At 36.6% G+C, this 14,797-nt stretch overlaps 1 protein-coding gene across 1 annotated transcript; it reads right to left on the reverse strand.

Moving 5' to 3' along the window:
* Positions 1-5,756: 5,756 nt before the first annotated feature.
* Positions 5,757-12,849, reverse strand: PMP2 (peripheral myelin protein 2). Its single transcript, XM_054498659.2, has 4 exons — positions 12,724-12,849; positions 10,218-10,390; positions 9,905-10,006; positions 5,757-8,852 (listed from the first exon to the last, which is right to left on the reverse strand). Exons 1-4 carry the CDS (start codon positions 12,794-12,796, stop codon positions 8,802-8,804), a joined length of 399 nt encoding a protein of 132 aa, XP_054354634.1. The 5' UTR covers positions 12,797-12,849; the 3' UTR covers positions 5,757-8,801.
* Between the last annotated feature and the right edge of the window lie 1,948 nt (positions 12,850-14,797).

Below are 14,797 nucleotides of genomic sequence, written 5' to 3' on the forward strand. Positions count from 1 at the left end.
TTGTAGATTGCTTTTGTCAGTATTGTCGTATTCACAATATTGATTCTACCCATCCATGAGCATGGGATGTGTTTCCATTTGTTTTTGTCATCCATGATTTCTTTCAGCAGTGTTGTGGAAGTCTTTCACGTCCTTAGTTAGGTATATTCCCAAGTGTTTTATTTATTTTGCAGCTATTGTTAAAGGGGTTGAGTTCTTGATTTGATTTTCAACTTGGTTGCTGTTGGCGTATAGCAGGGCTGTTGATTTTTGTACATTAGTTTTATATCCTGAAACTTTGCTGAATTAATTTACCAGTTCTAGGAGCATTTTGGATGAGTCTTTAGGGTTTTCTAGGTATACAATCATATCATCAGCAAACAATGACAGTTTGACTTCCTCTTTACTGATTTGGATGCCCTTTATTTCTTTCTTATTGCTCTAGCTAGGACTTCCAGTACTATGTTGAATAGAAGTGGTGAAAGTGGGCATCTTTGTCTTATTCCAGTTCTCAGTGGGAATGCCATCAACTTTTCCCCATTCAGTATAATATTGACTTTGGGTTTCTCACAGACAGCTTTTATTACCTTAAGGTATGCCCCATGTATGCCAATTTTGCTGAGAGTTTTATCAAAAAGGAATGCTGGATTTTGTTAAATGCTTTTTCTGGGTCTGTTGAGATAATCAGGTATTTTTTGTTTTTAACTTTGTTTATGTGAGGTATTACATTTATTGACTTACATATGTTAAACTATCCCTGCATCCATGGAATGAAACCCACTTGATCATGGTGTATTAGGTTTTTGATATGCTGTTGGATTTGGTTTGGTAGTATTGTGTTAAGGATTTTTGCATCAATGTTCATCAGGGATATTGGTCTGTAGTTTTCTTTTTTTGTTATGTCTTTCCCTTGTTTTGATATTACGGTAATACTGGCTTCATAGAATGATTTAGGGAGGATTCCCCCTTTCTCTATCTTTTGGAACAGTGTCAATAGGATTGGTACCAATTCTTCTTTGAATGTTTAATAGAATTTAGCTGTGAATCCATCTGGTCCTGGGCTTTTTTTTTTTTTTTTTTTTTTTTTCTGAGATGGAGTCTCACTCTGTTGCCCAAGCTGGAATGCAGTGGCATAGTCTCAGCTCACTACAACATCCGCCTCTGAGGTTCAAGCGATTCTCCTGCCTCAGCCTCCTGAGTAGCGGGGACTACAGGCATGTGCCACCACACCTGGCTAATTTTTTGTATTTTTAGTAGAGATGGGGTTTCACTATATTGGCCAGGCTGGTCTCGAACTCCTGACCTCAGGTAATCCACCCGCCTCAGCCTCCCAAAGTGCCACTGTGCCTGGCTGGTCCTGGCCTTTTTTTTTGTTGACAATTATTTTATTACCATTTCAATCTCACTGCTTGTTATCGGTCTGTTCAGAGTTTCTGTGTCATCCTGGTTTAATCTAGGAGGGTTGTATATTTCCAGGAATTTATCCATCTCCTCTAGGTTTTCTAGTTTATGTGCACAAAGATTTTCATGGTAGCCTTTAATAATCTTTTGTATTTCTGTGGTATCAGTCATAATATCTCCTGTTTCATTTCTAATTGAGCTTATTTGGATCTTCTCTCTTCTTGGTTAATGTCACTAATGATCTATCAATTTTATTTATCTTTTCAAAGAATCAGCTTTTTGTGTAATTTATCTTTTATATTTCTTGTTTCAATTTCATTTAGTTCTGATCTAATCTTCATTATTTCTTTTCTGCTCTATTTGGGTTTGGATTATTCTTGTTTCTTCAATTCTGTGAGATGTGACCTTAAATTGTCTATTTGTACTCCTTCAGAGTTTTCGATGTAGGCATTTAATGCAATGAACTTTCCTTTTAGCACCGCTTTTATTGTATACCAGAGGTTTGATAGGTTGTGTCACTATTAGCATTCAGTTCAAAGAATTTTTTAATTTCCATCTTGATTTCATTGTTGACTCAATGATCACTAAGAAGCAGGTTATTTAATTTCCATGTATTTGCATGGTTTTGGGGTTTCCTTTTGGACTTATTTCCGATTTTATTCCACGATGATCTGAGAGAGTACTTGATATAATTTTGATTTTTTAAAATTTACTGAGACTTGTTTTGTGGTCTATCATATGGGCTGTCTTGGAGAATGTTCATGTGCATATGAATAGAATGTATACTCTGCAGTTGTTGGGTAGAATGTTCTGTAAATATCTGTTATGTCCATTTATTGTCAGGTATAGTTTAAGTCCATTGTTCTTTGTTGACTTTCTGTCTTAATAAGCAGTCTAGTGCTGTCAATGGAGTATTAAAGTCCCCCACTATTATTGTGTTGCCATCTATCTCATTACTTAGGTCTAGTAGTAATTGTTTTATAAATTTGGGAGCTCCAGTGTTAGATGCACATATTTTTAGAATTGTGTTATTTCCCTGTTGGACTAGCCCTTTTATCATTTTATAATCTCCCTCTTTGTCTTTTTTAACTACTGCTGCTTTGAAGTTTGTTTAGTTTGATAGAAGAATAGCTACTCCTGCTCACTTTTGGTGTCCATTTGCGTGGAATATCTTTTACCACCTCTTTATCTTAAGTTTATGTGAGTCCTTATACGTTAGGTGAGTCTCCTGAACACAGCAGAAACTTGGTTGGTGAATTTTTTTTTTTTTTTTCTGAGATGGAGTCTCACTCTGTCACTCAGGCTGGAGTGCAGTGGCATGATCTCAGTTCACTGCAACCTCTGCCTCCTGGGTTCAAGCAATCCTCCTGTCTCAGTCTCCTGAGTAGCTGTGACCACAGGCACATGCCAACACACTCTGCCAATTTTTGTGCTTTTAGTAGAGATGGGGTTTTGCCAGCTTCCCCATGCTGGTCTCGAACTCCTGACCTCAGGTGATCCACCCACCTAGGCCTCCCAAAGTGCTGGATTACAGGCATGAACCACTGCACCCGGCCAGGTTGGTGAATGCTTACCCGTTCTACCATTCTGTATCTTTTAAGTGGAGCATTTAGGCCATTTATATTCAATGTTAGTATTGAGATATGAGGCACTATTCTACTCATCATGCTATTTGTTACCTGAATACTTTGGTTTTTTTCATTATGTTATTGTTATATAGGTCCTGTGAGATCTATGCTTTAATGAAATTCTATTTTGGTGTATTTCAAGGATTTGTTTCAAGATTGAGAGCTCCTTTTAGCAGTTCTTGTAGTGCTGGCTTGGTAGTGGTGAATTCTCTCAGCATTTGTTTGTCTGGAAATATTGTTATCTTTCCTTCATTTATGAAGCTTAGTTTTGCTGGATACAAAATTCTTGTCTGATAATTGTTTTTGTTTAAGGAGACTAAAAATAGGACCCCAATCCCTTCTAGCTTATAGGGTTTCTGCTGAGAAATCTGCTGTTAATCTGATTAGGTTTTCCTTTACGGGTTACCTGATGCTTTTGCATCGCAGTTCTTAAGATTCTTTTTGCCTTGACTTTAGATAACCTGGTGACTATGTGCCTAGGTGATGATCTTTTTGTGATGAATTTCCCAGATGTTCTTTGAGCTTCTTGTATGTGGATGTCCAGATCTCTAGCAAGGCCAGGGAAGTTTTCCTCTATTATTTCCCAAAATATGTTTTTCAAACTTTCTCTTCTTCTTTGGGAACACCAATTATCCTTAGGTTTAGTTCCAAACTTCTTGGAGGCTTTGTTCATTTTTTTAAAATTCTTTTTTCTTTGTCTTTGATGGATTAGGTTAATTCAAAAGCCTTGTCTTCAAGCTCTGAACTTCTTTCTTCTGCTTGTTTGATTCTATTCCTGAGAGTTTCTAGTGCATTTTGCATTTCTCTAAGAGTGTCCTTTATTTCCAGAAGATGTGATTATTTTTTATTTATGCTATCTATTTCACAGAAGAATTTTCCTTTCATATCCTATATCACGTTTTTGATTTCTTTAAGTTGGAGTTCACCTTTCTCTGGTGACTCCCTGATTAGCTTAGGAATCAACGTTCTGAATTCTTTTTCTGGCAATTCAGAGATTTCATCTTGGCTTGGATCCATTGCTGGTGAGCTGGTATGATCTTTTGGGAGTGTTAAAGAAACAAGTTTTATCATATTACTAGAATTGTTTTTCTGGCTCCCTCTCATTTGGGTGGACTATGTCAGAGGGAAGATCTAGGATTGAAGGACTGATCATATTCTTTTGTCCCAGGGGGTGCTCCCTTGATGTGATGTTATCCCCCTTCCCCTAGAAATGGAGCTTCCTGAGAGGCAAACTGTAGTGATTGTTTTTGCTCTTCTGGGTCTAGCCACCCAGTGGAGCTACTGGGTTCTGGGCTGGTACTAGGGAGTGTCTGCAAAGAGTCCTGTGATGTGATCTATCTTCAGGTCTTGCAGCTGTGAATACCAGCACCTGTTCTGGGGGAAGGTAGCAAGGAAGTAAAGTGGACTCTGTGGTTTTGTTTTTGTTTATTGCGCTGGTTTCGTGTTGGTTGGCTTCCAGCCAGGAGGTGGTGCTTTCAAGAGTGCATTAGCTGCAGTCGTATAGGGAGGATGCAAACTTGCCCTAGGAACCCCTGGTTAAGTGTTCAGGTTTCCCAGGTAGTGGGCAGGGACATAGAGCTCTTCAAAGATTATGACCTTTGTTTTGGGCTACCAGGGTAGGTAGAGAAAGACCACCAGGTAGGTAGTGATAGGCATGTCTCAGCTCAGACTCTTCTTGGGTGGGGCTTGCTGTGGCTGCTGTGGGGCATGGGGATGTGGTTCCCAGGCCAATGAAGTTATATTTCCAGGGAGATTATGGCTGCTTCTTTTGAGTCATACATGTCACCAGGGAAGTGGGGGAAAGTTGTCAGTCACAGGCCTCACCCTGTTCACACACAGCCCACAGTCCCAAAGGCCAACCTCACTCCCACCAGAGCCCTCCAACAGCACTGAGTGTATTTCCAGGAAGCCTGTGACCAGGGCCGAGAAGTTGCCCCAGACCACGAGCCGCCCCATTGAGAAAGCAAGCAGACTCACAGTTTTTTGGCACCTCAGGGAGCCTGCAGTGGTGATCCAGTTCCTTCAAAGGGTCTGTGGATTCTCTCAGCTTTCCTGGTATGTCCCTGTGGTAGTTCTTGAAGCGAAAGTCTATACACTGCTCTGTCCATTGGAGCAGGAGCTGCAAGCTAGTCCTGCCTCTGTGTTCTTAACCACTGTGTTATATTAAAAAATAATTAGAGAAGGAAAATTATATTCCGATTCTATTTTTGAATATTACAGAACTCAAGTGCTATGGTCTGAATGTTTGTGTACCCCTAAATTTATATGCTGAAATCCTAACTCCCAAGTTGATGGTTTTAACAGGTGGGACCTTTAGGGAGGTGATTAGGTAATGAGAGTAGAGCCCTCATGAATGGGACTAGGGTCCTTATAAAAGAAGCCAAAGAAATCTCATTTTCCCCTTCTACCAAGTGAGGATGCAGCCAGAACATGCCATCTATGGACCAGGAAACCAGCCCTCACTAGAATTGAATCTGCCACACCTTGATCTGGGACTTCCCAGCCTCCAGAACTGTGAGAAACAAATTTCTGTTGTTTATTAGCTATTCAGTTTATTTTTGTTTTGCTGTAACAGCAGCCCAAATTTACTAAAACATCAAGTTTTGTTTTATTTTTCCCTCTCTTATGGTTGTTTTAAAGTCCTTTTCAAATCTAACAAATATACTCTTTGCTGAAATGATTATTTTGCTTTCCTTCTTATCAGTGTAGTTCAACATTTTCTGTTATGAAAATAAAAAGCACTCATAATTTTTGCATAGTAGAGAAATTATATTTATTGAGGAATAAATTTTATAACAAGTTGTATTATCACAAATCTTTAAAAATAACAACGCAGTTTTTAAACTCTTATTTTATGAGTTGGAGCCTGGCAACAAAACAACAAACAACAACAATAAACAAAAAACCACTTAACACAGACATTTCTAGGCTGAAAAAGAGAAGAAGTTGCCAAGTGCAGGGTTTTTTTTTCAATCATGTTTGGAAATAAATTCCAACTTACAGAAAAAGTTGCAAGAATCAGACTGTCTCAAAGAAAGCACATATACGTTTTACTCAGATTATTGCTAAATTTTATCTCATTTGCTTTATCAATCGCTCTTTCTCTGTTTATGTGTATCAGATTATTGTTAAATTTTACCTTATTTGCCTTATCAGTTGCTCTCTTTATGTATGTTTGTGTGTACTGTTGCACACGCAAATGCACACAAATATATGTTTCTGAATTTTTTGAGAGTAGATTGCATACATTATGGCCCGTTACCTCAAAATACTTTATTGTGTATTTTCCAAGAATAGGGATATTCTTTTACTTAATCAAAGTATACTTCTTATCTGATTGTCTATATTCCAATTTGCCAGTTGACCTAACATTGTCCTTTGGAGCATTTATGTTACCTCTGGTACAAAATCCAGTCTAGTATTACTTACTATGTTTAGTTGTCAGATGTTTTTACTATCATTTAATCTGAAACATTTCCACAACCTTTCTTTGTCTTCTATGACATTGACATTTTTGAAGAATTCAGTCAAAACCCCCTGTCGTTTTTGGTTGTTGTTGTTAAAGTGATGTTGTTTCCTTCTCAGTGGGTCACATTTGAAGGCACATGTTGAACATCCATCCTTTACTGGTGAGGTTAATTTTGATAACCTAGTCAAGAGGGTGTCCATTTTTTTCCATTGCATGGTTACTATTCTTTCCCCAGAAACTAACAACAATCTGTGAGGAGATACTTTAAGCCCAGGCTAATATACTAATATCCTGCTCCTAATCGAAATTTCCCCCTAGCTTTAGCATTGATTGATAATTCTTGCCTGAGCCATATTTACTGTAATGGTTGAAAAATGATGGTTTTCCAATTCCAGAACTCCTTCCACTCACATTTAACACTGGTCCATGACATTCTATTGCAAAAAAGACACCTTCTCATTTGTCCATCTATCTATCTATCTATCTATCTATCTATCTATCTATCTATCTACCAATCTATCTGTCTATCATCTGTCAGTCCTCTACCTATCAATTATCTATCATTATATCAGTATGGATTCATGGATTTCTATTTTTTCCCAATGGAATTGGGAATTTATTTTATTTTTTTCTCAATTATTTTGTTATTTATTTTTCTCAATTATTTTGCTCTCAAATTGGCTAAGTTTGGCCAGTGGGAGCCCCTTCAAGCTGGCTCTATGTTTTGGCAATATACCTCTATTTTTTTTTGAACATTACTTTCTGGCATAACACAATATTTCAGGCTCATCTTGTTCCTACCTTGCCCTTGCTTTGGAATTAGCCATTTTTCCAAGTAGCCTTGGTTCCTTTTAGTGGCAAATTATATTAGACATGAAGATCTGAGTGCCAGGTATATTCATTTCTGCTGAGGTGTTTTTGTGTCTAAGCCCTTTTGGCAGATAGAATTAGTAAATATATGCATGTGTATACACACACACACACATAAATACATGTGTATTATCACACACATATATGCATGCAGGCATGTGTATGCAATTATAATACATATAAACGTACATATACATGGTTTAGAAATTATGAATTTATATCAATTCTATTCCATTTCCACATGGTTCTTTCTTGCCTTCCCTCATTTCATATTTGTATATTTGTTTTTCCACAGTGAACATCCTGAGTCCCATCAACATCAACATGTTTTCTCGTTTGCTCAATCATATAATACATCTGAAATAGTTTTATTATTACTTGGGCACAATGCAATGGTCCCCCGTTCCTGCCTGTCAACAATTACTGGACCTAATGATATGACTAGTTATTTATTTAAAATAAAGGAACTCCTATGTTTACAAAAAGTCTTGTAAAAATATTTGTAGCAGCTTTATTCATAGCAGCCGAAAATTAGAAATAGCCCAATTGTCTTAATAGTAGAATGGATAAACTGTGATACATTCATACAATGGAATAGTACTTGGTAATAAAAAGAAACAAACTACAGCTGCATGCAACAATATGGATGTATCTCAAAAACATGATGCTGAATTTAAAAAAGGCAAACAGAAAAGAATGCATGATGTATAATTCCCTTCATATGAGCAGGAAAAATTAATTTATGTGTTAGAAACCAAACCACCACTTGCTTTTGGTAGGGGTGGAACAGAAAAGGACACTGATCGGGAAGGGACAGAAAAAAACGTACTAGGATTAAGAAAATGTTTTGTGTCTTGATTGGGATGTGAGTTATATGGGTGCATGCATTTGTCACAGTGGACTGAACTCTACCCTTAATATCTGTGCATTTAACTGTCTATAAATTATCCATTAACTTTAAAATGTTGACTGGAGTAGAGGCTACCCCTTTTAACTGAGACTACAATTCTTTACATTAAAATAGCCCATTCTCCTAGCTTGCCTCATTTCTGATGCTCCTTCTCCATAACTCCTCTGGCCCCTGTCAGCATTTGAGTTTGCTACCCTGATCAATACTTTGATTTCATTTTACTAAGAAATTATATACTTTTTATTATCATTTCAAGTATACAAAGTTCAACATAGATTAGAATTTTGTAGTTAATTGAATGACATCATCAACTGTTCGTGTCTGGCCAATATATATGCTTTGATGTAATAATGACATGCATGCACATTAAAAATGTTTAAATAACACTGACTTTTAGATTAATTATCAGTTTAGGCCTTTGCATATCTGATATATTAAGACAAAAGCAAAAACAAATATTTGCAGTGTATTCAGTTTTGTCAATGGAAGCAACTGATTTCCATCATTAAATGATCAAAAGCCACTTCAATGAGGAAACGATTTTTCAGACCTTCTCATAGATTCTGGTGCACACCACGCCCTTCATTTTACATTCCTTAAAAAAGAGAGAGGTTAATTGAGTATCTCAAGTTCAAACCAGAGAACAGAAAATTTGTAATAAAAATAGAAATTCAAAATAAACTCATAAGATTAATTTAGGAAGGAATAAAATATCAGTATGTCAGTCTCCAGTAATTCAGAATTATGACCACTGAAATAGAAGAAACAATTTAAAAGTTGATCTATGTTGCTGTAAAGGAATTTTTTTAAGTGGCAAGTTTTTATGTATAATTCACTTGCATTTAAATCTAATAAGACAGTGGTTTTCAAAAATGTCTACATATTTGCGTTACCTGGGGAACATTTAAATATAGTGATGGTTCCTCCTTCCCCAAGAGATTTACATTCAATTATCTGTTTGGAGGCCTCCATATTGGTATTTACTCCCCATGTAAATCTGTTGTGCAGCAAGGGCTAAGAACCACTGTACTAACGAAAGAAACATTCAGAAGAGTACATGAATCTATTTACATTCGATGTATGTGTTAATTAGTGAACATAAAGCCTTAACGCTAAAAAAAGAAAAAATCATCAAAGGTCATCACATACAACCTTTGTCATTATTTTCATCTGCCAACTAGAAGTCTCCAATGAGCTCAGCTTGCTTTATTGACATGATTGATTCTAAGTTACTATGGGCTCTTGAATGCAAAATTGTGGGATATCTGCAAATAGTCTACAAATGACTTTGCAAATAGTCTACAAAATACACCTTGCAGAGTGTGTTTTGCTTTTAAAATTTAGACTTGCTTTCTTCTTTGTGAGCCCAAACTAGTAAGATTTACCTAAACTTTCTTTAACCTTACTACCATTTTTAGGTATTTTTATTTGTAAAATAACAAATGGCTTTTTTTATTTCTAAAATCTTGGGTCAGTACTTGAAGATGAGTCTGTAATAGTTTAAATATCACTTAAGCATTAACTCCTACTTTATTCTTAGTCATTTTTATCTATTCATATTCCAAAGAACAAAGAATATTTTGGAAACAATATAATCAAATTATTATATAGCATTATTTCTCTATTTAGAAGTAAAAATACTCTTACCACTACCATTTTCCCATTCACTAGCTTTCTCTTTATGGTTGTCTCTTTGCCATCCCATCTCTGCACTTGATTCAGTGATCCTCTCTGCAGGGTTACGATGCTCTGCAAAGACAAGGTCATGCAATTGACTTGCCTGAAATTTGTTGATCAAAGAAGCAGTTCTTTCAGTATGGAACCATTTTCATAATAGATGTCTCAGGAGGTACACTCCTTTTCAACAGAATTGAATCTACCCTTTTATACACTAGCAGGAATATTCCTCTCTCTCAAGCAGCCCACTGGGCCAACTTTGAAGAGAAACATTAAAGATTACCTTGGTTTTTCTATTGTCAGCTGTGGTTTCTTCAAATTCCTGGCCTAGCTTGAAGGAGATCTCTGTATTTTTAAAGGTACTTTCAGTTCGTATAGTTATAATATCTCCTTTCTTGCTGATGATCACAGTGGGTTTGGCCAAATTTCCCAGTTTTCTGGTGGCTAACCCCACACCTGAAAATTAAGATAGTGTTAGAATTATGTTGGCCAAGAGAGCATAGCCAAAGAGACTGTGCTGGCCACATCCTATGCTCAGTGGTGCCCCAGGTGAGTCGATGGCAGGTAATATCACTTACTACTAAGCATCTCCTCCCATGTTTCACTCCTAATGGAAATACATGCCCAGGACTCAAACATTTTAGGTTTTGTTGTTACAAAAGTAAAGTCTGCAGATTTTCTTTTTTTTTTTTTTTTTTTTTTTTTTTTTTGTGAGACGGAGTCTCGCTCTGTCGTCCAGGCTGGAGTGCTGGAGTGCAGTGGCGCGATCTCAGCTCACTGCAAGCTCTGCCTCCCGGGTTCACACCATTCTCCTGCCTCAGCCTCCCGAGTAGCTGGGACTACAGGCGCTGCTACCACGCCTGGCTACTTTTTTGTGTTTTTAGTAGAGATGGGGTTTCACCATGTTAGCCAGGATGGTCTCCATCTCCTGACCTCGTGATCTGCCCGCTTCAGCCTCCCAAAGTGCTGGGATTACAGGCCTGAGCCACCGCGCCCGGCCAATGTCTGCAGATTTTCAAGAGTAAAAGTTTCCAGCTGAAATAGCTACTGCAAGTCATCCATTTTTATCACATCCAATCCTATTCCCCATTGAAAATTACTAATTATAGATTTGCATAAATCATTCTAGAGATTTTAGTTTGTGTACAAATACTATAGATATATTTTTAAAATGAGACTATAGCATATACCTATTGTTCCATGATATTTCCCCTCAATACCATATTATGGATATGGAGAAGTATTCCCCTCTTATTTTTGATAGAATTTCACTTCTGAAATTTTGTGGTTTCTACATCTAGCTGGTAGGAAAAAAACTATCCATCTACCTTTGAGATCTATACTATTATAAATGATCATAGAGAAATAAAATATTTTTTAAAAAACTCTTCTACATTTCAAAAATGAAACAAAATTAGACTCTTAAGTTTATTACCAGTATTACCAAGACTATAAAATATATGGAAAAGGGAAAATGTCAAATAAAAAATATATGAAAGAGAGACTAGTTTTCCAGGAAGTCTCAATGCTTGAATATACTTTTTCCAGTTAAAAAGATCTCAAGCTTTTATATACTGAGTAAGAAGTTAAGAGTTGCAGCCAATAAACTATAAACTATATTCTTTCTTCAAATTCTGATTAATCTTTTGTTATTTTATACAGTTTAGGACAATGTTTTTCAAGTTAAATCGTAATCTCTGGGGCAGAACCTGAGAATTTATATTTACCAAATCCCAAGGTGTTATTTTGCACGCTAAACTGGAAAACAGTGGAATTAGAAAATCCTTCACTGAGACTTTCTTTTATTTGGCTTCTTCCTCAGCTGTAAAGTGAAGTCTTTAAATCCAACCGATCTCACAGTATGAATTTATCCCCATAAGTTCTCTTAGTGTTCCAGGCAACAATGACATGACTTTGCTCATTTTATCTAAAATAGAATGTTTTATACAAGCTTTCTGAACAGTTAAGTAAAGCTGTAGGCACTTTGACAAGCACAGCAAACTCAGGTCACTGGCATCACTCTTTGTTGTATTTATATAGTTCTGAAAATTCCCAAAGACTCTTCATATCTATTGTGTTTATATCGATGGGACACACTCTAGAAATAGCATAAAATAAAGTTGTTGTAACTAATGACTCGGTTTTCCTTCTCCATTCACTGCTCCAACTCCAGAAACGTCTGATGTTAGCGAAATTGAGTTTGAATTCACTGCCATAACTCCAGTTCTTTTTCTCTCAGTAACTTCCCTAGACTATGAACATAGTATTTTAGGAATTATTTTTGTTTTTCAAACTCTCTATCTACATGATTGTGTAATAAAGGGCAACCTAGAGGTGGAGAGAAAAAACTGTTAGTTTAGCTAAAATTTAAATTTTTAAATTGAGGTTTTCTAGGATTTGCAATATATTCAATTCCTTATTTTATGAACACTTTAGTTGCTATGAACATAGCTCTCAGAAAAGCCAGAAAATGGGTTGACCATGCTTTTAAGCTTTCTCTCCTCTGGACTTGCAACCAAAATTCTCTTGGTATGAAATTGCCCTTGGAATCAGTGGGAGTTCCATGCATTTAAGCAGCTCTCTCATTTAAGTTAAAGTCTATTAAAATATATCACAAATAAAATTCAAATAAATTACCTGAATGACACAACAAAAGATTAATCCTAAAAGAGGATTGTACTGCAGCCTTGCAAACCTCCCTAGTCTCCTGTTAAAGGTAGTAGATGAAAATGTCATATAGCTTTCTTAAAACGGAGCTTTTCAGCAGAACAACAAAAAGCATTTCTTACCCAGAGCTTTCATGTAATCGTCAAAGTTCTCACTAGAGACAAGTTTCCAGGTGCCCAGGAATTTGTTGCTCATTGTGATAGGTGAGAGCTCAACACAGTACTAAGTGGGATTCAGAAGACTCAGATAAAATGCTGAGGCCTCAGAAGATTCTTTTCAAGGATGCCCAAAGCGTGTGACTCTTACAGAGACCCAATGGGGAAAGGCAGTGTCGGGACTAAGCAATGAATGGCTCTTCAATGGCCAGCTGCCCGCCCAATAGGATAAAAGAAAACCCCACATAATACTTCCCTTTGTCTTCAAAAAAATTTATAAAATGAATGAGATTACTATTTGAAACTTCAAAATTTTTTTGATCGATCTTACATTTATAAGAAGGCTTAGGCCCTTCATGCTTTGGAAAAGACTGCGTGAATTATGTGATCGTGAATGAATGTGTGTGTTTAGGCATGTCGTTCACTCTCAATCCTGAGTCTGCACAATTAAGAATTCTTATTGAAAGGGAAGAAAAAGAGGAAAATGTCTGTAAGTATTATGATAACAGTCTCAAATATGTTGTGGGAGAGAAATGTAGGGGAGCAGTGTGAGGAAGTATTCATAGGTAAGAAGGCTTGGCATAGTTCACATATCCCAGGCAGGCAGAGTAGGCAGACAAAGAAGTCAGTCTATTGCAGCAGAGCACAGAAATTGTATTCATGTGATGAAACAAGAAGTAGCACTATAACATGTTCTTTGAGCACAACAAAGATTTTCAGCGAAAAATACTTAAAATCTGAACTAAGCAGGTTCCTGGATACTATAACCATTTGTGTTTAAGTCATTTAAAATGAATCTACAATTTTATAAAGAGGATTTTCTATAGAAAGAGTACTAATTTATACCGACAACTCGCTATGGGCCAGACACTGTGTTAAGTGCTTAATACACTGTGTTAAATGATCTCATTTAATTATATCACTAATTCCAAGAGTTAGGAACTATTATTATATCCATTTTACCAATGATAAAAATGAGGCTTGGGGACATTAGGTAAATTGCTCCCAAAAGTTGAATAAGTAGAGGACAGGTTTGAACCCAGCATTGCTGCCAGTGCCCGGGTTCTGAACCATGATCTTACCCTGCTTCTATTATACTATACCATACATGCTACATGCACAGAGGCCCTGGCCAGAGATCACCTGATGCTGATAGCACCACGATTAGCTAGAAACACTCTTGCTCTTCTCAAAAATCAAGAGAGGTAAAAAATCAAAAGATCCAGCCTACTATATTACATCAAAGCCCCAGTCTTTGGCCAAGGGGAACAAATGTAAATCCACTTAGAACATAAGTGTTGCTCTTGAGAATCTCTGATTACTGCTATATCTTTCCTAGCAGGTTTTTTTGTTTGTTTGTTTTTTGTTGTTGTTGTTTGTTTGTTTGTTTTTACCTTAGCATTAATTCTGGCTGGAGACAACTGATATTACCAAGTTTTATACATTTAGTAAACAGGTTGGCACTGTTTACAACAACAAAAATATGATGAATTTGCTCATAACAGGTAGAATTATTGGCAACAAGGGCTCAGGAAACCCAGTCCCATAGCTGTGACATAACTATTGCAGTTATGTAGTTAGATTTCAAGCTGAGTAAAACATGTGAAATCATATACAGTGGGCTGAAGTTTCATTTACATTCCCAGTGCCTGAATAGCTCAAGGTGGGAAAGAAATAGTGAATAGGAAAATTCCTCAGCTAACCAACTAACCCAATCCTAAACCCAAGAGAATGTAACTGGAGGGAGTACATTGTACTGGGATAGAAAAAACAACTGTGAAAGAAAGAGCTTTTGATTAGCTGATATTTTATTTTCCAAAACACTTTACAAAAATGATGATATCACTTGTACTTTCAAAACTTTTTTTTTTGTTAGCTGTACACTATTAAGGAGTACAGCATTCAACATTTAGGTTTTCTGCCTAAGTAAATGAAGGACTCTCAAACCCTCACACTAGAGCTGAGACCTTGTATTCGGTGGGACTGCTACAACAAAGCCGTGTGAATTTTAAGCTGACTCTGTATTACACATAGGAACAGC

This window comes from Pongo pygmaeus, chromosome 7, assembly GCF_028885625.2.
Source record: "Pongo pygmaeus isolate AG05252 chromosome 7, NHGRI_mPonPyg2-v2.0_pri, whole genome shotgun sequence".
NCBI classification, from domain to species: Eukaryota; Metazoa; Chordata; class Mammalia; order Primates; family Hominidae; genus Pongo; species Pongo pygmaeus.